General features: G+C 43.4%; 1 protein-coding gene and 6 non-coding genes across 7 annotated transcripts in view; 6 read left to right on the forward strand and 1 right to left on the reverse strand.

Annotated features, from left to right (window-relative positions):
- LOC119174295 (uncharacterized) overlaps positions 1 to 26,556 on the forward strand; it is a 201,056-nt gene that overhangs the window by 141,386 nt on the left and 33,114 nt on the right. The window contains exons 15-17 of the mRNA XM_075884923.1: positions 852 to 923; positions 8,322 to 8,685; positions 9,361 to 9,607. Of these exons, the coding sequence (XP_075741038.1) occupies positions 852 to 923; positions 8,322 to 8,685; positions 9,361 to 9,607 (683 nt within the window). The remainder of the gene's footprint in view (positions 1 to 851; positions 924 to 8,321; positions 8,686 to 9,360; positions 9,608 to 26,556) is intronic.
- Positions 1,363 to 1,435, reverse strand: TRNAT-CGU (transfer RNA threonine (anticodon CGU)). The gene has a single exon. It is a non-coding gene; the product is annotated as a tRNA-Thr (tRNA).
- TRNAT-CGU (transfer RNA threonine (anticodon CGU)) lies at positions 2,707 to 2,779 on the forward strand. Its single transcript has one exon. It is a non-coding gene; the product is annotated as a tRNA-Thr (tRNA).
- Positions 3,163 to 3,235, forward strand: TRNAT-CGU (transfer RNA threonine (anticodon CGU)). Its single transcript has one exon. It is a non-coding gene; the product is annotated as a tRNA-Thr (tRNA).
- On the forward strand, positions 4,075 to 4,147 carry TRNAT-CGU (transfer RNA threonine (anticodon CGU)). Its single transcript has one exon. It is a non-coding gene; the product is annotated as a tRNA-Thr (tRNA).
- TRNAT-CGU (transfer RNA threonine (anticodon CGU)) lies at positions 4,531 to 4,603 on the forward strand. The gene has a single exon. It is a non-coding gene; the product is annotated as a tRNA-Thr (tRNA).
- Positions 5,443 to 5,515, forward strand: TRNAT-CGU (transfer RNA threonine (anticodon CGU)). The gene has a single exon. It is a non-coding gene; the product is annotated as a tRNA-Thr (tRNA).

A 26,556-nucleotide genomic window follows, 5' to 3' on the forward strand; every position in this document is an offset into this window, starting at 1 on the left:
TCTTCCATTCCTCGCATTCACAATATTGGCACTCACGCTGGCTCTGTGAAATATACGTTGTTGTGAGATAGCGTGCTGCCGTTGGTGGCGCTGTGCGTTCAACCAATGAAGAAGCGTCACTGCAACGTTTCTGCGTGCGCTGCTCTGTGACGCGGTGCAGGCGTTGTCTCGAACCACAGAGGAGCCCGAAGGAACAAACCTGATAGACGTATAATATCGTTGTATGAAACACGTCTATCGCATCTTCGGGGGAAAGTGCTCGGACGCACGTGTGACACGAGCAGCGTGACCCCTCATATAGCGCCGCATCACGACCACTTTTTGAACTCAGGTGGACCGACGGGTCCCGTTCAGAGGCGCGTGTTTGCTTTTGGTTCCGTGTGTGTTCGTGTGGCTTGGAGCTGTTTTCTTACGAAGCAAAAATCAGCAAATGTTCAGTGGTTGCGCTTCACCACCTTATTTTTTTTAGACTTACCTTTCCAAATCCGGTCAAGAATTTCAAAATGGTTGAATTTTTCTTTTTAAACAAAACCGAAACACAGCAGTAAACGAAGCCGCAAGTGCGATTCGCCACCCACAAGTACGAAGACTAGGCAAATGTGTTCATTCTTATGACCGCTGGAGGATCGCAGCGCCAGAGTCCCCTCTAGGTAATTTTAGGAAACTGTCTGCCTCTTCGCAGCCCTGCTAGAATTCAGGCGATGGCATTTTTGTTCTCATCAGTCGTGTTGCTGCTGGTGGTCAACTTTTGTGTTCAGTGAGGCATTCAAGGCATTCAAGGCCTTAAATTTATGTTTGCTTGAAGTTTTCGAGTAGCACAAGTAGACATGCGTTCACTTCTCCTTTTGCAGCAATCTGAGGAAGAATGTGTTCCGCACTGCCTCTTCAGATCTATTCGCTCCTCTTCGCAACATCACTCACATGTAAGTACGACTTTATGTCTAGTGAACTTCGCTAAACAATCCTGTATGCGTTTTTTAAAAGTGTTGCTGAATATATATATATATATATATATATATATATATATATATATATATATATATATATATATATATATATATATATATATAGCCCACAATGGAGTTCTGCGGCCAAGCAATAAACAAGCGCACTGAAAATACTGCGTCTATCTATTTTTACTTGTTGGCGTTTATGCCGTGGCACTGTCCAGATAGCCAAGTAAAAAGTCCAATTTTGTACGTGTGCTTCCTTCTACATACATACCCATACGCACACACGCATATATATATATATAATATTAATGAGATATAACAGACAGTAATGCCAAGGAATGTACAGGGGAAGTTATTAAGACCAATGGAATGTAAATAAGAAGAAAGAAAAGTGGATGAAAAAATTACCAACTGTGAGCAGGAATCGAACCTACGACCTTCGAATTACGCGTTCGATGCTCTAACCACTGAGCTATCACAGCGGCCCTCCCTCCATCCACTTTTTTGGGTTTATCTGTGAATTTAGAAGTAGGAGTGACAGTCAGCGCCATCTATAAGCCAAACAACGAGTGTGAAAACACTCTTATGCGCATGTTTGGCGTCACGTAGAACGTGAACTTATTATGAGCGGGCAGCTGATTAATTGTCCCTCTTTATACAACCTAAACACACTAAGTCTGCCAGTACGAGACCCTCGTTCAATGAAATAAGGGAAAGAAGTGTATACCTAAGGGCTCGTTTTTCCGTGTTTTAACACAATATTAATGAGATATAACAGACAGTAATGCCAAGGAATGTACAGGGGAATTTATTAAGACCAATGGAATGTAAATAGGAAGAAAGAAAAGTGGATGAAAAAATTACCAACTGTGAGCAGGAATCGAACCTACGACCTTCGAGTTACGCGTTCGATGCTCTAACCACTGAGCTATCACAGCGGCCCTCCCTCCATCCACTTTTTTGGGTTTATCTGTGAATTTAGAAGTAGGAGTGACAGTCAGCGCCATCTATAAGCCAAACAACGAGTGTGAAAACACTCTTATGCGCATGTTTGGCGTCACGTAGAACGTGAACTTATTATGAGCGGGCAGCTGATTAATTGTCCCTCTTTATACAACCTAAACACACTAAGTCTGCCAGTACGAGACCCTCGTTCAATGAAATAAGGGAAAGAAGTGTATACCTAAGGGCTCGTTTTTCCGTGTTTTAACACAATATTAATGAGATATAACAGACAGTAATGCCAAGGAATGTACAGGGGAGTTACAAGGAATGTACAGTGGATGGAGGGAGGGCCGCTGTGATAGCTCAGTGGTTAGAGCATCGAACGCGTAATTCGAAGGTCGTAGGTTTGATTCCTGCTCACAGTTGGTAACTTTTTCGTCCACTTTTCTTTGTTCTTATTTACATTCCATTGGTCTTAATAACTTCCCCTGTACATTCCTTGGCATTACTGTCTGTTATATCTCATTAATATTGTGTTAAAACACGGAAAAACGAGCCCTTAGGTATACAATTCTTTCCCTTATTTCATTGAACGAGGGTCTCGTACTGGCAGACTTAGTGTGTTTAGGTTGTATAAAGAGGGACAATTAATCAGCTGCCCGCTCATAATAAGTTCACGTTCTACGTGACGCCAAACATGCGCATAAGAGTGTTTTCACACTCGTTGTTTGGCTTATAGATGGCGCTGACTGTCACTCCTACTTCTAAATTCACAGATAAACCCAAAAAAGTGGATGGAGGGAGGGCCGCTGTGATAGCTCAGTGGTTAGAGCATCGAACGCGTAATTCGAAGGTCGTAGGTTCGATTCCTGCTCACAGTTGGTAATTTTTTCATCCACTTTGCTTTCTTCTTATTTACATTCCATTGGTCTTAATAACTTCCCCTGTACATTCCTTGGCATTACTGTCTGTTATATCTCATTAATATTGTGTTAAAACACGGAAAAACGAGCCCTTAGGTATACACTTCTTTCCCTTATTTCATTGAACGAGGGTCTCGTACTGGCAGACTTAGTGTGTTTAGGTTGTATAAAGAGGGACAATTAATCAGCTGCCCGCTCATAATAATTTCACGTTCTACGTGACGCCAAACATACGCATAAGAGTGTTTTCACACTCGTTGTTTGGCTTATAGATGGCGCTGACTGTCACTCCTACTTCTAAATTCACAGATAAACCCAAAAAAGTGGATGGAGGGAGGGCCGCTGTGATAGCTCAGTGGTTAGAGCATCGAACGCGTAATTCGAAGGTCGTAGGTTCGATTCCTGCTCACAGTTGGTAATTTTTTCTTCCACTTTTCTTTCTTCTTATTTACATTCCATTGGTCTTAATAACTTCCCCTGTACATTCCTTGGCATTACTGTCTGTTATATCTCATTAATATTGTGTTAAAACACGGAAAAACGAGCCCTTAGGTATACACTTCTTTCCCTTATTTCATTGAACGAGGGTCTCGTACTGGCAGACTTAGTGTGTTTAGGTTGTATAAAGAGGGACAATTAATCAGCTGTCCGCTCATAATAGGTTCACGTTCTACGTGACGCCAAACATACGCATAAGAGTGTTTTCACACTCGTTGTTTGGCTTATAGATGGCGCTGACTGTCACTCCTATTTCTAAATTCACAGATAAACCCAAAAAAGTGGATGGAGGGAGGGCCGCTGTGATAGCTCAGTGGTTAGAGCATCGAACGCGTAATTAGAAGGTCGTAGGTTCGATTCCTGCTCACAGTTGGTAATTTTTTCATCCACTTTTCTTTCTTCCTATTTACATTCCATTGGTCTTAATAACTTCCCCTGTACATTCCTTGGCATTACTGTCTGTTATATCTCATTAATATTGTGTTAAAACACGGAAAAACGAGCCCTTAGGTATACACTTCTTTCCCTTATTTCATTGAACGAGGGTCTCGTATTGGCAGACTTAGTGTGTTTAGGTTGTATAAAGAGGGACAAATAATCAGCTGCCCGCTCATAATAAGTACACGTTCTACGTGACGCCAAACATGCGCATAAGGGTGTTTTCACACTCGTTGTTTGGCTTATAGATGGCGCTGACTGTCACTCCTACTTCTAAATTCACAGATAAACCCAAAAAAGTGGATGGAGGGAGGGCCGCTGTGATAGCTCAGTGGTTAGAGCATCGAACGCGTAATTCGAAGGTCGTAGGTTCGATTCCTGCTCACAGTTGGTAATTTTTTCATCCACTTTTCTTTCTTCTTATTTACATTCCATTGGTCTTAATAACTTCCCCTGTACATTCCTTGGCATTACTGTCTGTTATATCTCATTAATATTGTGTTAAACCACGGAAAAACGAGCCCTTAGGTATACACTTCTTTCCCTTATTTCATTGTACGAGGGTCTCGTACTGGCAGACTTAGTGTGTTTAGGTTGTATAAAGAGGGACAATTATTCAGCTGCCCGCTCATAATAAGTTCACGTTCTACGTGACGCCAAACATGCGCATAAGAGTGTTTTCACACTCGTTGTTTGGCTTATAGATGGCGCTGACTGTCACTCCTACTTCTAAATTCACAGATAAACCCAAAAAAGTGGATGGAGGGAGGGCCGCTGTGATAGCTCAGTGGTTAGAGCATCGAACGCGTAATTCGAAGGTCGTAGGTTCGATTCCTGCTCACAGTTGGTAATTTTTTCATCCACTTTTCTTTCTTCTTATTTACATTCCATTGGTCTTAATAACTTCCCCTGTACATTCCTTGGCATTACTGTCTGTTACATCTCAATAATATTGTGTTAAAACACGGAAAAACGAGCCCTTAGGTATACACTTCTTTCCCTTATTTCATTGAACGAGGGTCTCGTATTGGCAGACTTAGTGTGTTTAGGTTGTATAAAGAGGGACAAATAATCAGCTGCCCGCTCATAATAAGTTCACGTTCTACGTGACGCCAAACATGCGCATAAGGGTGTTTTCACACTCGTTGTTTGGCTTATAGATGGCGCTGACTGTCACTCCTACTTCTAAATTCACAGATAAACCCAAAAAAGTGGATGGAGGGAGGGCCGCTGTGATAGCTCAGTGGTTAGAGCATCGAACGCGTAATTCGAAAGTCGTAGGTTCGATTCCTGCTCACAGTTGGTAATTTTTTCATCCACTTTTCTTTCTTCTTATTTACATTCCATTGGTCTTAATAACTTCCCCTGTACATTCCTTGGCATTACTGTCTGTTATATCTCATTAATATTGTGTTAAACCACGGAAAAACGAGCCCTTAGGTATACACTTCTTTCCCTTATTTCATTGTACGAGGGTCTCGTACTGGCAGACTTAGTGTGTTTAGGTTGTATAAAGAGGGACAATTATTCAGCTGCCCACTCATAATAAGTTCACGTTCTACGTGATGCCAAACATGCGCATAAGAGTGTTTTCACACTCTTTGTTTGGCTTATAGATGGCGCTGACTGTCACTCCTACTTCTAAATTATCAGATAAACCCCAAAAAGTGGATGGAGGGAGGGCCGCTGTGATAGCTCAGTGGTTAGAGCATCGAACGCGTAATTCGAAGGTCGTAGGTTCGATTCCTGCTCACAGTTGGTAATTTTTTCATCCACTTTTCTTTCTTCTTATTTACATTCCATTGGTCTTAATAACTTCCCCTGTACATTCCTTGGCATTACTGTCTGTTATATCTCTTTAATATTGTGTTAAAACACGGAAAAACGAGCCCTTAGGTATACACTTCTTTACCTTATATATATATATATATATATATTATCATTATCAGCCTGACTACGCCGACGGCAGGACAAAGGCTTCTCCCATGTTCCACCAGCCTTCTCAGCTTTGTGCTTCCTGCTGCCATTTTATACCCGCATGCTTCGTAATCTCATTTGCCCTACTAACTTTCTATCTTCCCCTCACCTACTTAGTTTATCTGGGAATCAAGTCATTTATCCCTAATAACCAGCAGTTATCCAGCCTATAGAACAACAACTGGTCATTTAGGAGGTCGTGTCTGGTCAGTTCTGGTCATTAAGACGCCACCCCCGTTTTGAACAAAGTAGTTGCGATGGATGCGCGTGTTTTTGACTCAATGATCTCTCGACAGCTACAACACCTTTCCAACAAAACATTGTTTGTCAATTAACTTGGCTTGATGTCAACCGTACCGACAGTGTTTTGTCTATGGCTGCTGGGAGGACTCTACCGTGAAAGCATGTAAAGTCGTCGTTATACGTGTGCCAGTTAGAGCAGTGCACATATTTGAGGAGTAATAAGGGCTAATGCATCTCTGAAGGCTTTTTGTTCTTTAACGCGTAGACGGTCATGTTCCGACAAGGAAGCAACGCCAACACAGATAGTCGTTAACTTAAATTGAGGCCTTTGAGACACATTATATTAGGATTTCTCCACAGTCATGTAAATAACGTGAAAATTGTAGCTGAGCGTTATTCGCTGTGGCGAGGATTTGTGGAAAGATTATACAGGCTGTGAAAGGCTGTCTGCAGAGAATAGTAAGAAAAATTCAGTGAAATTGTCGGGGTGGAGGGTGTAGAAAATAGTGCATGACACGAACTGGAGTGATGAAGAAGGGTACTGGGGCAGAGGCTTTTTTATTCTTGGACTGCTAGAAAGTACGACGGCAGGGAGTTCAGCGCCAACAAAGGCTCCAGAGCAATTTTCCCAAAAAGCCGGAAAGCTCTCAAAGATTGAAGGCCGTCACAAGAAGGCGACGAGATGGGCATCATCAGGGAACAACAAAGACCATCGCTCAGTTCTCTTTGTGTCTCGTTTTGACAGATCAATATAAAACTGCTGTAGCGACGACTCGAGGAAGAAGGATAGGGCAAATAACCTTACTGTTTTGAGCATGATAACAGTGTATGCGTTGGAGACTGCCGAGGAGTTGACACGATGGCTTTAAATCAAGTAACGCTTCCCAGCCTGGTGTGCTCCTTTCAGAAGTAGCTGGAGCGTGTTTTTTTTCTTTAAAGGCATGGCGTTATAAATGACGTTTGCAGGAGACTTGCTACTTTACGTCGGCAACCTCAGGTCGTGTGCAACTTATGGAAACTAAAGCTGTAAATGTATGTTATTTTTTTTCCTTCAAGGAGTAGTACGTATCCGTTCTTTTAAATGCAAAAAAAATTGAATATTGTGATTAGCACTGCGTGCATGAGGCAGCCAGTTATGACTACAATTATATTTTATACTGACCTGCAATAATTTCACAGAAGCATTACAAGCGTAATTGCCCGAAAGTACACAGAGTATACCTCTGAAAGTCTCAACACTGAAAGAAGTTCCAAAACACTCATTGGGATATATCTTGTATGAGGCAGGTATCTTCAAAATAACCGAAAAGTGGACAGTTTCTCGTTTTTCTATTAGGGATGGCTGGCTGAAACTGGCTGGACCGGGGTGTGGCGGTGCCAAACCTTTCGGTCCTGGGCCGGATACGGGCCGTATTTAAAAACACAGGGCCACACTCTGACGGAACGGAGCATGAAAATTTCGGGCTGGGCCGCACTCATGCCGGAAAAATTGGCCCATGCCACTAACGGAGGTCTTTATAGCTGGCTCACTTCACTACAATAGTCGTGCGCGCGGGATAGGGGTAAGGGGACGGCCACTCCCACAGTCACCGGCTACGAGGAGGCGTGTGTCACAGCAACGTTCGTTCTCTTCCTACAGAGCTACGACAGTTCTAGACGCGCTTGCGAAGGGCTTCGTTCAGGAGAATGAGCGTTTAGGTACACTTTGAAGGTGAATCAAAGTATATTCTGAACATCTGCTGTGCCCGACCGTTCGTGCGTAGTGTCCTAAGATACAGAAGAAACTCATAAGATGCTTGTTCTAGCCTCAAAATTTGTTGCCACCACCCCTTTAACGTGCACTAACATTGCATGAACCTCTACCGTTCATCCTTCATCAAAATGTAACCACCGTGCCAGGATACGAACCCGCGACCTTCAGCTGAGCGGCCGAGCACGATGTATTAATAGTATTGCAGTCGGTGACAACCTTTATATGCGACAATCTGTTACCTTTTACGTATTCGGCAATTCAATTTCTACGTGTATTTCTGTAATAAATATTCTATTTGTCATTGCGCCTCATGATGCAGCGCCTATTGTTTTCAACGTATTTACGCATTTTGTTATGTTGATCTTGACATTGATTTTATCTTTACTTCATGTATTCGATAACTTGAGGTCCCACAGCAGTGCTCACATTAAGGAACCTGTTTCAGTATTTTTCATAACTGTACCCTCCTCCCCTAATACGTTCAATAAACTGAAACTGAAGCTGAAAGCATATCTATGCCTCACAGAAGCGGTTGTGGTGTGGAAGGAGTCATTACCTCTCCTAACATTTCATTACATCCCACTGGCGCAGCTACTTCAGCGATTTCAGCCTGTGCTCGTCCGCACTGCACGTTCGCGTTTGCGAACCACGCGGAGATGGTATCAGTAGCCTGGCTCACCTCCTGGACAGCGTGGTTCTGCGCGTGGCCGTGTGGGTGGTGGCGCTGGTTGCCTGCCTCGGAAACCTGCTCGTGCTCGTAGGGAGACTAGTGCTGCGCGAGCCCAACGCGGTGCACTCCTTTTACATCAAGAACCTGGCACTGGCCGACCTCATCATGGGCGTATACCTTTTCGTGATTGCCTCGCACGACGTGGCGTTCCGAGGAGAGTACATCCGATACGACTACCGCTGGCGACGCTCCGTCGGCTGCAGCGTCTCTGGGTTCCTGTCGACGGTAAGGGCACCGCATCATTTTCAATTCATTGATTGGTTTATTACGCATGTTTATCAATTTTATTGTGATAGCGATCATATGAACAGTCTCGACGGGTTTTCGCCGTCACCGTTGGCGTCACCGTCATGTCTCTTATAGAGTCCAAATTGATAAGTCTCCTCGCGGATCCTCCAATCTACCCATGGGTAATAGCGCACGACTGGGGACGATGAATGTGGCTGAAGCAGAGATCAAGTGAAAGCAAATGCCTCACCCGTCTTCAACGAGCATGAAAAGAGGCGAGGAGAGGGCTTGCTCGAGTAGCAACTCTGAACTTTGACTTTACTGGTGTGGTCACGATAGCAGGCGCCCATGCTATATCGCTATCTAGGCAGCCATCAGCGGGCGGCTCGTATACCCTTCTACTTACTGCGCCCTCAACGCGAAGACACTGTGTGTGAATTGTCCCTGGAGCGGCTGTATTACTATACAACAGCGTTTTGTTGAATTGCGTGAGATTAGACCCAAAAGTGTTTGTTCCCAGTCTGACTTCGTATACTATACAATTTGTTACTATCTTCTTTATTGATTGCACATCTATTACGCAGAAATTCGCTTATATTCCTAGTTCTCTGTCGTTTCCGCGAGATTTTAAAATGCGCAAGTTCGCCAACTCCGTGGTGTTCTTTCGTGCAGGTCAGCAGCGAGGCGTCGGTGTTCACCCTGACGGTGATCACGGTCGATCGGTTTGCGTCCATCGTGTATCCGCTCTCTCTGAAACGTCGCACATTTCGGTTCGCGTGGATGTGCATGCTCTGCGTATGGCTGATGACCCTGCTGCTGGCCGCCGTGCCCATGATGCGACCCGACTACTACGGTGAAGAGTTCTACGGAAGCAACGGCGTGTGCCTGCCTCTGCACATTCACGACCCCGACTCCAAGGGTGAGTGGAGCATGTGAAAGTTTAGTGTCGTATAGTGAACGATAGAAGGGGAATCGAAGCGCTCGTTTTGTCTTCGTTACATGCAAACTTCCTGAAAAGTGACGAGGTGTAAGACCAAGGAAAGGATAAAAGAAGTTATTTGAAGTCTTCTATTTGAATGCAGACTACATGTAGGCCTTTTCACCTTAAGTAGTCCTTTAACTCAAGTGCGACATCAATTATGAAGAAAAAAAGTGGAGAAAAGACAACTTGCTGCCTGCAAAGACCAAGCCTGCTCTACCGATTGAGCTGCAGCCGTAAATCGTCTATCGCCCACATTATAGGGTGTTACTTAGCATGTAAACTTGGAATTATTTGCGGCTATAGTAGCTACATCTATAAGATTTACACGCAATGTAAGATCTAATAAAGTTGATGGGAAGAAAACAACCGTTGTAACTCAATTGGCAGAGAATGGGGCACGTAAATTATAGGAATCTGATTTCGTCCATGCCGGCGTCAAGGTGTGTTTTTGTTCACTTTATTATGTATATTCATCAGCTACAATACAATTGAAACACTACAAACAAAATCACCCATGCCTTCCGGCAGCAGCTACATTTTTGGTTGGTTTTTATTTTAGGCAATTTCGTTAGTGATAGCTAACTCTGCTTGGTAATAGTGATATGTGCTGGGATTGTCGGTTCATACCGTCTGACAGCCCTTAAAGGTATGCCCATATAACGCGACACCCTAAAATAATAGTGGGAGGTGAGCAAACAAAAGAGAAAGGGAGTGCTATGCGTTTGTTACTGGGCCAGTTTTAAGAAATGAACAGCTCTGTCTGCCTTCACTTATTTTGTCCACGTATCGGCGCTATAAGGTTAGTTTAGTGAGACAGCCGCAATTGGCCCATGGCTGCTGAAAACTTTCTTTCTGGATGCTTTCTACTTTTCTTAGCAAAATTACACTGTCACGCACTGTGCGCGAGAAAGTTTCGAAATCATCGTCTCGTGAAGCGAACACCGGCGTCATTGAGGCATCGGTTTATCAGGCTGGAGGCGGCGTTTCTTTGACCAAATGCTTTCACGTACACTCCATTTCTCTGCATAACAGAAGCCCTACGAAGTTCAGGTTGGCTAACGATGTTTGGAAGGGAAAGTGTACTGAAGTGAAAGTTGCCATAGATAGGCTTGTTTATTAATGGCGAGCGATTTGCATACAGCATTCACCGCTAGTGGTACGGGGATCTCCGGAGATCATCAGCGTGCTTTCTATATCATGCGATGCTCGTACATATTGAAAGCTGCCCTCGAGATGCGCATGAAATAGTACCCTTTTCCGTATCCACTCAAGATGTGGAACGAAACATAAAAAATAAACAAAAAACTGCCAGAATTTGCTTGCATTGGGTTTATAGTGAACTTTCTATAGACCCTTTCAAGGTTTACAAGCACAGCCCCTTGATGACTTCTGGTTTTGTTAAGCTATATGCTATAATAACATTGCAAGACCACAAGAGCCTTAAAAAAGCCCGCTCATTTTATAGTTTTTTCCCCTTATTTGGCAAAGTATAGTCAAAATATTGTTGTTTTGAGCTACATAAAAATGATAAAACATTGCGCTCGTGAAAAACATGAACTCGAGGCAATATCCTGCACTGCTACATCAATGCGCCGCGATGAGTGGACGACTCTTCATTTAAACTGTCAAAACGACTTGCAAAGCTTCGACGTCACAGCAGATTAGGATATCTTGTGGTCGTCAGCCTCTTCTACCAACAAAGACGCTTCTTCAGCATTTTTTCACCACGCCCCATCACCCGCGCGGCGCGAAGAACGAAACTGACACTGTAGAAAAGTCTGTAGACAGTTCGCCAGCTCGCCCTATCCAATCCAAAGCCTGTACTTCCTATAATTCCCATGAAGGTACACGATTGCAGCGCCATATTCCTCTCTAGCTATTGATGTATGAAACTCTATGCGTTATCCAGACACTGCGTTTCCCTCTTTTCCTGACGGAGTGACACCAGTCGTGCTGAAACGCGCATGCGTCAAAGCAACGTAGCGCGGCGCGCGCCTGCGGGTATATGGCAGGACTGGTGCCTGGCGTGGCAACGCCGGCGTGATGCGATGAAATGAACGCCGGCGAGCGCGCGCACCCCGCCATGTCGAAATGTATTGGCGCCTTGACTGTGGCACGTAGTCATGTTCTCACATGACACGCATCTCATGATTTTTATGTTTGCACCAGAAAAATATCTTCACCATCCATTGGCGTCACGTGATAATAAATTTGGCATATGCGAAGCTAGCGAAGCAGTCGCGAGCGTTCAATAAGTGTGGCATGTAGCCATGTTGTTACATGACACGCATCTCATGCTTATCATGTTTGCACCAGTATCATACCTTCGTCATCCATTCACGTCCCGTAATGCCAAATTTGGCACAAGTGATGCTAGTCAAACAGCCGCCAGTGCTTCATGAGCGTGGCATGTAGTCACGTTGTTACATGAGACGCATCTCATGATTATCATGTTTGCACAAGTCGCATACCTTCTTCATCCATTCACGCACCGTAATGCTAAATATGGTATACGTGACGCTAGCCAAACGACCGCGAGCGCATCATGAGCGTGAAACATAGTCATGTTGTTACATGACACGCATGTCACGATTTTCATGTTAGGGTTTGTCCCTTGTGTTCGCCATGCAATCGTGTCATACCATACCATTTTTGCAACACGCCATGTGAACGAAACTACCGTAAGAGTTACAGGACTATGAAGTGTAAATCATGACATTCATGACATACATGTCATGATTTTCATGTTATGACTAGTCAAATAAGTTCTTCATACAGTCATGTTATGCCATACGAAGTTTGGTATTGGTACCATAAACAAAACGGCCAAAAGAGCTCAATGTCGTAGACAACTAGATAGATAGATAGATAGATAGATAGATAGATAGATAGATAGATAGATAGATAGATAGATAGATAGATAGATAGATAGATAGATAGATACGCTCAATGTCACCGAAGGTCACTAAGAAATACTTCGCAATTAAAATTTTCTTCAAAAATATTATTCAAGCGGCGTGAGTTCGAGCTGATAATACTGAACTGTAGAGACGTGTTATAGTATTTCGCCATACGGGCACCGGTTATTTCTTTTTAATTGATAAGTCACGCACTGTTCAATGCACTGAACAAAATGAACAAGACGATAGGATCCACTTGCGAGGTGTCTTGTTCTGATCATTGGCACTTTCCTGGTACAGTCACACCGCAGAAAGATTACTAGAAATGAGCGGTAGCTGGAGCTGTAAACATCTGTATGCCTGCGCGGAACATGCAGCACAGCCATAGCGAAAGCTGGAAGAGCAGTCTTTCCAGAGTTCGTTGTAAACTCTCTCGAGACAAGTAGTACAAGTACGCATGCAAGGCACTCATTGCTTCATAAGTAATCGGAACTATTGTCAAGTAGGGAAGCATCTACAAAGCCATTATTCGTCATTTTGCGTAAAGGCGTGGTACCCTTATTCTGCAGGGCATCATGTGTGCTTTTTGCTGCTGCTGAAGCTGATGAATTACGGCGCAGCCTTTTGTAATGTGCTACACGCAATCAATGATCTACTCAATGAGAAATTTGCGTTTTGTGATGCGTGATCGTTCCTTTAATTCACAGCGACGCGATATAACATATGTTAACACGATTGTTTACTAGGCATGGCACTTGTAGAGGGCATTATTGCGTAGGAGTTTCAAGCACCAGCGTTGCTTTGCGGTAATATACACAACAACCACGCAGAAGTCCTGGCTTGAAATAGCTTCTCTTCCTAGATATTCTTACCGCACTTTATTTTTTTCTTATTTCGTGTGAGAGCCGTTACGGGCACTGACGGTACAGCGGCGCCGGTAGCAGGCAACTGCCAAAGTCTGTTCTTGTTGTGATCTCATAACAGCTTTCGCCATAACATATATAATGGCCCAAACACCACCCCTTTAGCAGAGTAATTGCTGAGAGCACAAAGTTGGTGCTTATCAATGGCTAGGTAAGTCGTGGGTGAAAGCAAAGAATGCGAAAACCGCCACTGCTGTCTGTTTCCAGGTAGACGCTATAAGATAAGGGAACCGGGTAAGCTCTTTACAAACCATGTATTTTAGGCGTTGTTTGTGTACATTTTTCTCCATAACCATATAAGCTACACTAGTTATTCTAGTATTGTATTCATAAGCCATTTCTCTCTTTAATGAAAAAAATTTAGCATTGAAAGTTGAAACGCTCACTTTAGGATTAGTTTTTCACTTCAGGTACTCGATAAGTTCTTGGTAACACCTATCATAAGTGTTGAAAAAGTGCACTTCTTCACACCGCCACATTTCTACTTCAGCACAGGCCCCGCCACGGTGGTCTAGTGGCTACAATACTCGGCTGCTGACCTGCAGGCCGCGTGATTGAATCCTGGCTGCGGCAGCTGCATTTTTGATGGAGGCGAAAATTCTATAGGCTCGTGTGCTCAGATTATGTGCACGATAAATAACTAAATAACTACAGCTGGTCGAAATTTCCGGGACCCTTCACTACGGCGTCTCTCATATTCATATAACTGTTTTGAGACGTTAAACCCCCCATACCACTCAATCAAAATCAATATTTCAGCACACTTCCTATTACGTCATCAAAATACTGGCCGAAATCTATGTTTCTGAATGATGTAGTTGCTGAAATAAAATGACATAAATTCAAGAACATCATATCTTGATAGAATTGCATTTATAGTTGAAAACATGCATTATTTCAAAAGTACAACAAAAAAGCAGCAAATTTACGGACCTGTTTCATAGGCACCAGCCAGATACTCATCACCAATATGAAATAGAATGGAAAAAAACTTTATCACTAATATCACGTAATATTCTGTTGAAATGTCTTGCCAGGTGAGCCTCCTTAGTCGCCTGTTGTAGGCGGAAATGTTGTAGGCCCGTGTACTCAGATTTGGGTGCACGTTAAAGAACCCCAGGTGGTCAAAATTTCCGGAGCCCTCCACTACGGCGTCTCTCATAATCATATGGTGGTTTTGGGACGTTAAACCCCACAAATCAATCAATTAGTCGCCTGTTGTGCAGTCCCGTCAGCAAAGTACTATCTACGCAGGTCAAGAGTGGGTAGGCCCTGCACTGTGAAGTGCCGTGGCGAAATTTCAAAGTTGTTCAGCTCATTTTCGTGGGCAACAGCGCCATAAATAAACGTGAACGCAGCACCAAGAGTGCATATTTTCAGTGTCTGGTGTCTAAGGAAAACTTGTGTTTGTATTTACAATTTAACTACTCGTTATGGTTTTGAGTTTTTCGATAAAGGCATTTACCAAGCTATTCTGGATTAGCTGGTCCTGGATAATTTGGCTTAAGTGTCTCATGAGCCGATGCTGGAAGCTGTTTTTTTATAAATGAATGGCTAATCTTTCAGCTGAACTTTGTTGAATTAGCACCAAGTTTGAGCGGCCTTCTGGCAAAGGCAGCGAGAGGGATTGATATCTTTTGATGTCATGTAGAAATATTGACCCGAACAGTTCTTCACATTTCTTCGAAGCTGGCTCTACTTATTTTAATAGCAAAATGATAATAGTTTTCGTGCTTGTCAATATTACCACGTGTAAGACGTCCACGAGCAAATATTTATTCCTGACCACAAGCTTTATGTAACGTTGCTTCCTTTCATTTTCACAGTTTTGAGTCCATTCTTTTTTGAATAAACTAAATGCACACTAGCTTTCAAACTGTAGTCTCTCCATGTGGCTATTATGCCCGAACTGCAAGGAATACCGTGCTACGTAAGAATTTGGGCATGGCAGGCCACCGCACAAGTTTTGAACTGTCATATTTAGAAAAAAGAAAAGCGCACCGAGACAAATGACATATTCAGGCGCAGAAAACGCTGGAGATTTCAAATCACACGAAAAAATGTTTTTTATATTTTTTGTTACCCCATCCTCTTAACATTGAAAAGCGAGGATAAGGGCATACAATACTACATGTTGTTAAAGATGCTCACGTTTTGCTGATCATTACAGTCAGCCGGTGTTCCAAGAATTTTTTAAATTTAGTTTTCTTAATTTGCGTGATGGCGGTGCCGAAGAACGACTCCACTACCACTGCTGTTGTGACCTGATAACAGCTTTTGGTGCAAAATTACGACATACATCATTATTTTTCACGAGCAAGCCAGTAGCAAGATTACAAAGCGTATTCCATCTTCGATGGCAGGAATGGCTGACGGACTGGTGGAAAGCTTTCCATCTTACTGTTGGCCTATCCGAAAGCCAATATCTTCAAGTAAATGTTTGTTTATTACTATCGGCAGATGTGGCTATGCATACTTTTGAATTTTTGTAGCGTTAGCTAAACTGGCCTCGCTGAGCCAATTTCGCGTGGCACTGGTCTGCGCATGCGCAATAATACTCCACCGCTGCCGCACGCGGCTCACCGCCGGTGTGCGCGCAATTCTATGCGCTGCGCAGACGATCAGTAGTGTCACGCACCGGAGCCGGCACCTCCCTCGCACTCGGCCGCGGCCGCGCGCGACTCGCCGCCGCCGGTGTGCGCTTTCCAGAGGAGTGCCGCCATAGCCTTGGTAGACATATGGACGCCGACGCGCGCGCCTTCCCTGTGCATTCGCCATTTGACACTACATTGGAGCCGCTTGATATCGCCTCTGACTGGCGTTTGCCACTGTGGTATAGCCATGGAGAAGGAGAGTGCAAATGCTGCTCAACGGTGCAGTAGAGCGGAGAAGCTCAACTCATCGGATCCCGAAGTAGCTGCCCGGCAAAATAAATATACATGTGCCACACAATACGTATACCGTGTGTGTGTCATTGGAACAGCTGTAAGCATGATATCTGGAAAACTAAAAATAATCAGCTGAACCTTTGCTAACGCTACGTATATTGTGGCATAGCTGAGCTCAGCCACTGCCATTTTTTTCGTGGAGTAGTTCAGTGCAACCGTATCTTTGTCGCCGTTGTCCCTTAAAGCTGTTTGCCGAAATGTTTTTTCTTGGTCACCCCTGGGGACCTATTCCAGATGTTTCTTTCTATTGGGCAATGTCACTTCAAGTTCAAGTTCTTTATTGGTCGAAGTTTTTATTAGTACATAAAAAAACACTACACTTGTTATATTCTTAGTCACTGGCTAGTATCTGAGCGGTCTAGTAAGGGGACTTTCGGCGGAATGCATTCAGTTACTTGAAAAAGTGGCGATCCGTGACGTCGTGATGCCGTTGGTCTCGTGGATGCACTGACCTCGCCAGCACATTCCCATTGTAAAGAGAAAAAAGTGGGTTAATTGTACAATAACAGGACACTGAAATAAACTCTACAAGCCTGCCGTAGGAACGCGTCCAGAGTTAACGGGATCCTCTGAGATGGGCACCCAGAAATACATCACAGCTTGGGGATGGATTTCGTTGCGCTGAACCACATTCCATTCCTCTCGTGTGTGTCGAGAATTATGAAAGCTTCGTTAAGTCAATATAACGTTTCCGAAGAAAAAAAAAGCAAAAGCAGGGGGCATGTAGTTGGCGTAACTACAGCCAATAAGTGGTAGTTGAAGTAGACATTCCACAAGGTCGACACATCAACAATCCTTCCCTTGTATTGGAAAATAGAATGCGATTAATGCTCTCAATATCTGCATCCTCGCAAAAAGCAGCACCACGTGTCGCAATCTTCACGCTTTGTCAAGTGATAACTCGTGTCAGTGTTCTTTCGCAGCGACTGCACATGCTCACCGCGAAACATCTACGTCGGCAGCCTACTTACGTAGCCCGTGTCCAAGTAAGTCAGCATTTGATTTCCTGCCAGCCTATTACAATATTATTCCCATGAAATGTCCAGGAAATTCGCTAGCCATGCTAGAACACCTTTTATTTTTCGGACATACTTGAAATAGGTGCAAATGACCGAGCAAGCACCCCTACCACCTTCAAAACACCCGAAAACCTTTCCATCAAACTGTCCAGTGCTTCGTATTCCACGCCTGAGCAGCCGTTTCAATAAACGTGCTGACTCCATGATTTACCGGGAGAGGCATATCTAATGCACTGGATTTGTTAGGAGGATTTGCACGCTGGGCTGTCCTGCGTCCTCAATATGTCGCCTGCGGTCTCTGGTGGCACATCAGGAGACCTCGTAGTGTGCGGTCGAGTGCACGCACTTTGCCTATGCGTCCGATGCTCAGCAGTCGTTTGACGAGAAAGGAATAAAAACAGCGAATGAATAAAGCATTTTGTTCAAAAGATGGATGGTAATTTTCTTTATTTTTAGTGGCCCTCCTGCCGCCATCTTGAATTCCTATTCGAAACCAATTAATTGCCCCCCCCCCTCCCCGTCGTCCCTTGAATCTTTGTCAGATTAGTGTTCTCCGTAGGGAGAGGACGTTTGTTTGGCCTTTTTCCGACCCCTCCGAATTCGTGATGTCATGCTTACGCGCAACAGTAGAAGAAAGACTTGAGCCGATAGGCTGAGCAGTAGTTTCGAGCTCCATGTTGATCACCGCAAGGGGGTGTGTATCCTGTGCATCATTGTATTAGTTTTTGAAAAGCCTAATAGCATCGCAAAGAAAGTAAAATGCCGATTTCGTTCTCCTATGACTAGCACAAGTACATGGGAGTGTTGCAGGTATTCCATATAGAAGGTCGCGTGGTCTGAAAAATGTAGCATGGCGATATGGGGTGAGGGTTGTGTTCTCAGCAGCAATTAAGCTTAGCCGTACTTCTTCAGCAGTTCGAAAGAGGCCACAGGGTATGTAGTGACCAAAGGAAAATGCTTTCAGAGGTGCACTATCAGTCGTTTTGGTAATTGTTGTTTTATATTTGTTAACCTTGTTAATCCCCCCTTAATGTGTTCACATGTGTGCATCTGCTGCTTGGGGTCGCTGTAATGATACGATAAAGTATTAGAGCCGCCTTATCTCGCCTCCAATTGTTAGCCACGCAAGCGCAAATCTGAAAAGTTCATTTGTGCTGAATATCACGGATATTTGCTACCGTTACCTTAATCAGGCCATGCGAGAAATCTTAGGGACATGTCATATGGCACTAAATGCCGCACTCAGCAAGTCTCTGTTGCCAGCCAAAAAATTACACTAGTTGGACCGATTGGGACTACGCCCCTTTATTGTTTGCCTTTTTGTGACTCTTTATGGCATGCGTGAAGCACTTTCTTCTTTGTATTTATTTTCACACATGCCAAATACTTTCACGTGCGAGTGAGCGCTTTAGGTGTGCACGTGTTTGTTCCAACGCCTATTTGTTAGGTTAACGAAGGTCGGTAGGCGGTAAGTTATTGTTATCCGTAATACAATCGACTCACACACGTTCTAGTAACTATTAGGCGTTTTATCCAATGCCTACTATACTTCATGGCGTACTTTTAAAATATTACAACCTAATGTTCAAATACATGAAAACGTTGATGATTGATTGATTGATTGATTGCTATGTGGGCTTTAACGTACCAAAATCACCATATGAATATGAGAAACGCCGTAGTGCAGTCAGTGTCAGTAATGGATGTTCATCAAATTAATCCGTGCATTGAAGACCGCTCCTGCAATCCTTGAAATCCAAAAGAAATGCAAGAAGTGGAAGATGGAAGGTTCTAGAAAGAGACGAGGCCCTTCATCTTGGAGACGACTTAGGGGAATGCACAAGAGACTCTGTGAGTTCAGGTCTCAGAAAACAGCACGTGATATGCTTAGAACGCAGCGAGCGATTGAAAGAAAAATGGTAGGTATAACGTTAGAAGACAAGAAGAGAGCAGAGTGGATCAGGGAACAAACGGGGGTTAAGGATATTATTGTTGAAATCAAGAAGAAAAAATGGACATGGGCCGGGCATGTAGCGCGTAGACAGAATAACCGCTGGTCATTAAGGGTAACTAACTGGATTCCCGGAGAGGGCAAGCGGGTTAGAGGAAGACAGAAGGTTAGGTGGGTTGATGAGAATAAGAAGTTTGCGGGGATAAATTGGCAGCAGCAAGAACAGCGTGTGAATTAAGCGTGTGAACAAATCTATACGGTGTTAAATAAAGAGAAGTATAGCATAGAACACGTTTTTGTTTTGCACATTCTCGCATCTATTTATTTGCGCAAAGGTTGGAAATATAAAGCCACATTTGCAAAAACTGCCTGATTAAGTTTTGCCTGCTACCATAACCACAGGGACGCTTTATTTTCGGTATCAAAACTATTCCGAGTGATCATACGTTGAAATTGGTCGCGCGGACACTTGATATAGTACAAGTGCACCGTTCCACACGCTGATGTATGCGCTAGCAAAAACATGCAAGACGCCTAGACAATTCCACCTGATAACAGCGTTCAGGAGATGGGTCCTCCGCAATCAGTTCTGCGTGAGCACATCGCGGAGGCCACAGGAAAAAGATAGCCCACATAAGTTTTTATGCAATAAACCTCTAAACCTCAATTTTTTAAAACTCCGTAGACGACGCCAAAGACAAGATCTTGTGGTGACATTTTTTTATATGTAGTTCTCAAATAGGTGCCCTGATCAATTTGGGGCCCCATAGAAATAGCGTAGAGGCCACTGCGCTTAAGTGAGACCCAAACGAAGTTTGTGTTTTGCTTTGGTGAACCTATTTCTCGAATTTAAATGGAGTCACAAAGGCGGCCACAAGAGTTCTTGCATCAAACAAACATCCCAGCAGCTACTGAAATGACAGCCGGTCCTCAGCCAATACTACAGGGACCTTGAATAGGAGAAATATCTAAAGCGCCTAAGATCAGAAACTCTTATGTTTTCCTTGACCAAATGCCAGTTTCCGTGAAGCGCGTTGGGGCCCCAGACTCATTACGTCAGCGCAGAGATGCTTCGGCATTCAAAAATATTTTATCGGCCGGGGTCTCGCATCCCGAAAAGTGTAGAATTTATGATGACAAATGCAACAGTAATAAGCTATTGTTTAAAATATCAAGATAATAAAAAGGACTGAATCACTCATCAAAGCAAAGAAAGAAACAGTCGCGTAAATAAAACGCTAGAATAACAAAAAATACAGATCAATTATAACAGAAAGCAAACGAAGTTGAGCGAGCAGAACGCTGGGAAAATTTCTTTTTACGCGAAAAAAAAAGAAAGATGCGTGCCAGTGTTCCATCAATTAACATCTAAGAATGACATGTGCTTACTGCAAGTACTGTATAAATTTGTTTAACGTTGATAGCGATATATGGCCTAACGCCAGCGACGGGACTCTGCTGTCGAAACAGTGTTCTTGGTAGCACAGGGTTTAGAGATAAGTACTTCCGCTGCTGCATTTCGACACAGTTATTCTCTTTAACTTTGGTTGCCAGGCCTTTGTTTTTACGGACGAATCTCTTTAGGCCGTGGGTCGTGCGTTGATTGATTGATTTGTGGGGTTTAACGTCCCAAAACCACCATATGATTATGAGAGATGCCGTAGTGGAGGGCTCCGGAAATTTAGACCACCTGGGGTTCTTTAACGTGCACCCAAATCTGAATACACGGGCCTACAACATTTCCGCCTCCATCGGAAATGCAGCCGCCACAGCCGGTATTTGATCCCGCGACCTGCGGGTCAGCAGCCGAGTACCTTAGCCACTAGACCACCGTGGTGGGGCGTGGGTCGTGCGTTCACGATGTATGTAAAAGGAGTAGTAGTAGTAGTAGGTAGCCACCTCTCGTATGGTCCTTGAAATATCCGCTGTATGGCGGTACTTGTATATGATGAATATATGATGAAAATATGCAAGATTGCGGTACTTGAAGTGATCACTAGATGGGCTGACGGACGCATGTACAGATGCACGCACGTACAGACAGACAGACTGATGCAAGGACGTAGAGAGAGACAGACAGACGCACGGATGGATAGACAGGCGCATGCAATGACAGATGGATGGATGGAAAAACGAACGCACAGACAGACAGACAGACAGACAGACAGACAGACAGACAGACAGACTCACGGATGGACGGATGGACTGACGGATGGACTATAAACGGATGGATGGACGCATGAATGGAGGGACACGCGGACGGTCGAACAAAAGGATGCCCGGACGGACATGTGGATGGACGCATGGACAGATGGAAGCACGGACTGACTGATAGACGCTTCGCCCCACCCATCATCATTCATTCCGTGGATATGCTATGATCTTTATAAACATTTGCATCCCTTCGTGCATTCTCAGCATTTCGAATAGACCACTTGTAGAATTCAATGCAGCATGCCTCACAAGGATACTGCCTTGTGAAGAAAAGTTATGAACCATCTCCCTGGGGGAATCCTGAGGTGATGCAAAGCAGGAGCGGTGCGTATGGCATTGACCCAGTTTAAACGGGCATTGATGTGCGTTCTGGAAGAAAGATTGGAATCGAGACTTGGTTTAGCGTTCACTTGAGTAAACAATTGACACGCAAGGACATTGGAGGTGGGTTGGTTTTCGTGTAAATTTCATCACAGGCAACCGAGCCGAAAGAGTGTTGCCACTCTGCGCGTTTGGTCGAGCGTTGCAGGCGGTAGAGAGCGTGAAGCGACAAAGAAGTGTGTTGCGACTGAGTGGAGGAGCCGGCAGTTGCGAGTGCTGCGGCGAGCATACTGCGGGTGAGGGACAAAATGACGTCAGAGCACACCTGCGAGGAAAGCGTGACATCAACGTGCATCGTCCGGGTGACTTAGTTGGCATCGCTCCAATAGCTGCGGCGAGGGAACGGATTGCGGCGTGTTCGTAGGGACGCACGTACGTAAGGTGTTACACATGGGAGTCTAAGAGCTGCTGCGCATCTAAAAAGTGTTGCTTAAATTCTAAGAGAAATATGCTTGTGTGAAGGGTGGGGGCTACATTGCGGCAACTTAGAAAGGGGCTATGCGCAATAGAATGGGAGTGTAGCTCTCGGAAAATTTTTTTATGCTTCTTTCTTCGGTGATGAAGGTCTTGTAGCTTACGATATGCCATCACTATTCAAGGATGACGCAAAATGACGCGCATCGACAGATGCGAACGAAACAGTGGGTAAGGGGCTCGATTGAACGAGCTCAGCCATGAAATTTGCGGTATAACTTCGCAAAAAACTGGACCAGCTGGTCCACCTTACCACTATTCTGCAGCCATAAAAAGAACGGATGTGAAATGATTGGTTTTGTTCAATTGTAAAGTGCAAAGTAATTGATAGCGAAACCAGGGCACATTGACTGTTTATATCTATCTATCTATCTATCTATCTATCTATCTATCTATCTATCTATCTATCTATCTATCTATCTATCTATCTATCTATCTATCAATCTGTCTGCCTGTCTGTCTATCTATCTATCTATCTATCTATCTATCTATCTATCTATCTATCTATCTATCTATCTATCTATCTATCTATCTATCTATCTATCTATCTATCTATCTATCTATCTATCTATCTATCTATCTATCTATCTATCTATTTATTTATCTATCTATCTTTCTATCTATCTATCTATTTATCTATCTATCTATCTATCTACCTAACTATCTATCTATCAAACCGCCTACGTCGGAGCACTCTTGTAGCCATAGTAATATGGGGTGCACCAAAATTGCATAAGAGGACTTGAGTACGTTGCTGAGTACATTACGAAAATGATTTATAGTTCACGATTTGAGTAATCTGAACTGTCTGTCGCGTGTGTCTAGAAACTCTTTCCACCAATCGCCTTATGCTTATGCACATACTCGCATGAACTGAACCCGGGTATTTGGCCTGTCAGCCCTGAATTCTACCATAGGACCACGCGAATGCTTCAAACTTCTTGACTATTGGACTCTCCCACGAATTACGGGTCGGGCCAACGCAACTTTTTATAGTAATGTTGACGATATGCCTTTCTAACAATGTCATAGACGCTGAACATGCAAGCTACATATAGTTTGCACTAACTTCACTGAAACCATCATGTTGAAACACGAAATTCATGGCTTGTGACGTCGAGTAGATGTTACTATCACAGCATCTCCCACCTTTTGGTTGTTGTTGACGCACAGAGGCCAATATCAACTGCTCCTAAACTAACTGCTCTTAAACTAACTGGTAATTGCTTTTAAATTGGATTCACAGGCACTAACATGTCTTTGGAATTTTATTTCAAATTGCCAGCCGTTTACGGTAGTCAACACTCTCCAGTCTCCACTGTGGCACAATATCACCGGTGTACCGCAAGGTAGCGTCCTTAGGCCGCTACTATTCCAAATATATCAATGACCTTCCTAATAACCTAGCTTCGTGTGTGCGACTGTTAGAAAATGAGTGCATTTTATCCCCTTATGCAGTCCAGATGTCCCTCACATTAAACAGAACGATCTCGTGCTTATTTTCTGTTGGTGTAAAACTTGGTTCATTAATCTGAAGTCATCTAAATGCAAGGCAATCTTTTGTACCCGAAAACACTCAGATTACAATTTTCCTTGGAACATAAATCACAACCTGATTTCTCCAGGCACTAAATACAATTACTCAGGAATTCGTCTTAGGTCACAACCATATGTGCTAATGCTTCAAAGTCACTGGGGTACTTACGCTGATCCCTGCGAAATTATCCTTCGTATTCTTAAATTTATACTATGCAACTAGTTTTCCTATCATTTGCCTGAAGCAAGGGCGTAAACTCGAAAGTTCTGGATAAGCTTCGAGCTACTTTCTAGAATTGAGTAGAAGAACAACCTATACCACAGATTTATTCAAACGAAAGAGTGTGTGCTATTTCGCAAATTTAAATCATGCCGTAATTACTTGGGATAAGCTTTATTGAAAGCTAGGCGTAGCTACTTTGTAAACTATCTCAGCGCCGCTGCTGGATGCTATGAGCTTATGTGAAAAAGGCTAAACACTGTCCTAAATGTAAACGCCACGTGCACTCCTGAAAAGATTACGAAATTAGAGATCAATGGTAAAGAGTTCTCAAGTACACTGCTTGCAAACGCTTTTAATAAGCATTTTATTAGCATTTCGTTGGGCAACACAATGTAAATAGCATTCCTTACATTAGAAACACAATTTCTTGAAGCTTGTGAATGAGCTTGAAGTAAATTATATAACTCATCACCTAAATAGCATTACCTAAATACCATTAAACCTACGAAGCATGTAATTATTCTACTAGCCCCTCTTCTTTCTTGCATTTTCGAACTTTTGTTTAGACGAGGCTGTCTTTCCCGCGGAATGCAAGCTGCTCGTGTGACGGTGTTATTAAAAAAGGCAATGAAACTACATGAGTATCTATCGCCCTATATATATTCTTCTGGTGTTTTCAAAATTAGCCGAAAAAAGTAATTTTAAATAGATTTTCTGAGTTGGAAGGAAAACATAACTTTATAGTACCGTTCAGATTTGGTTTCCGCAAAGGTCTGTGCACTAAACTGGCGTTATTGGCTCAAAAAGACTTAGTAATAACAGCATTTAACGAAAATAAATTAATCCTAGGAATTTTTGTAGAGTTTACCAAAGCATTTGATCTTATAAATCATACCCTTTTATCAAATAAACTGTCACGCTATAGCTACGGTGGCAATGTGGCATACCTCATAAAATCCTACCTACAACATCGTATTCACCGAGTCGACATAAACCAGGATCTCTCTAGTACCCTCGTTGTGTCTTCAAGTGTGCAACAAGGCAGTATCTTAGGCCATTTCTTTTTTATTTCTATACTATAGATGTATTAACATAAACATTCAGGCAAAATATTTGATTCACTCTCATGATACTAGCGTATTTTTAATAGGAAATTCAGTTGATGAAATAATAGATGAAGCCAACTTGACCTTACAAAAGTGACACAATTGGGCACGTCCAAACAGTTTCAAATTAAAAACAAGTAAACCAAAAACTATGTCATTTCACAGTAAAAACAAAAATATTACGGTAAATAAAAATATAACACTGAACTTCTCACCCATCGCCATCGTACGCAGTTTTAAAACATTAGACGTCGTCTTTCAGGAACCATGATTCTGATATGCATATATCAATTGCCTAGTATCAAAGCTATCTCAAATGATTGGTTTTGTCTACCGCAATCATCATATACTGCCACAGAGTCTTACGATGCTAATTTTCAGCAGCTTTTTATATGATATGTGGGGTTTAACGTCCCAAAACCACGATATGTATATGAGAGACGCGGTAGAAGAGGGCTCTAGAAATTTGGACCACCTGGTGTTCTTTGACGTGCACCCAAATCTGAGCACACGGGCCTACAGCATTTCCGCCTGCATCAGAAATGCAGCCGCCGCAGCCGGGATTTGATCCCGCGACCTGCAGGTCAGCAGCCGAGTATCGCAGCCGCTAGACCACTGGGGAGGGGGAGACTTAACTGCTAGTTTCAGTCCAGACTTAATTACTACCATTTAGTTGTGGGGCACCACTACACAAGGAAATCTACACAGAATACACGTCTTACAAAAAAAGCTCCTACGCAAGATTGAAAATGCCTCAAGTCATTTCTACACACGTGAGTATTTTTCGAAATAAAATATACACGGTAATAACAAAAATTACTCCGAGGTCGGAGTAAATCGCTTCTCCTCTAGTGACCTCTTATTCGGAGCAATATTTGCTCCGGACTTCCGGAGCAAAATGTGTGCTCCGCCTCGCAAGAAGGATTGAGTGGCGTACTCGAAGTACTTTTAAAAGATACTGCACTCCAAACGACCGGAGCAATGGCGTAGCACCGCTGAAATACTTTTTACAGGCATTTTCCTCCACCTGGTCGGACTGATTACGTGGCACCTCCGAAGCATTTTTCGCAGGTTTTTCACTCCGGATATCTTGAGCTTTTGTGTGGTACCTCCCGAGTATTTTACGAATGTACTTACTCTGTCTGTACAGAATTTCAGTAAGGTGAACCAGGACTTATTTAAGGTGTTTGCTGTGCTACTTGTTTATTGTA

The sequence above is a fragment of the Rhipicephalus microplus genome, unplaced genomic scaffold, assembly GCF_043290135.1.
Source record: "Rhipicephalus microplus isolate Deutch F79 unplaced genomic scaffold, USDA_Rmic scaffold_56, whole genome shotgun sequence".
Lineage (NCBI taxonomy): Eukaryota > Metazoa > Arthropoda > Arachnida > Ixodida > Ixodidae > Rhipicephalus > Rhipicephalus microplus.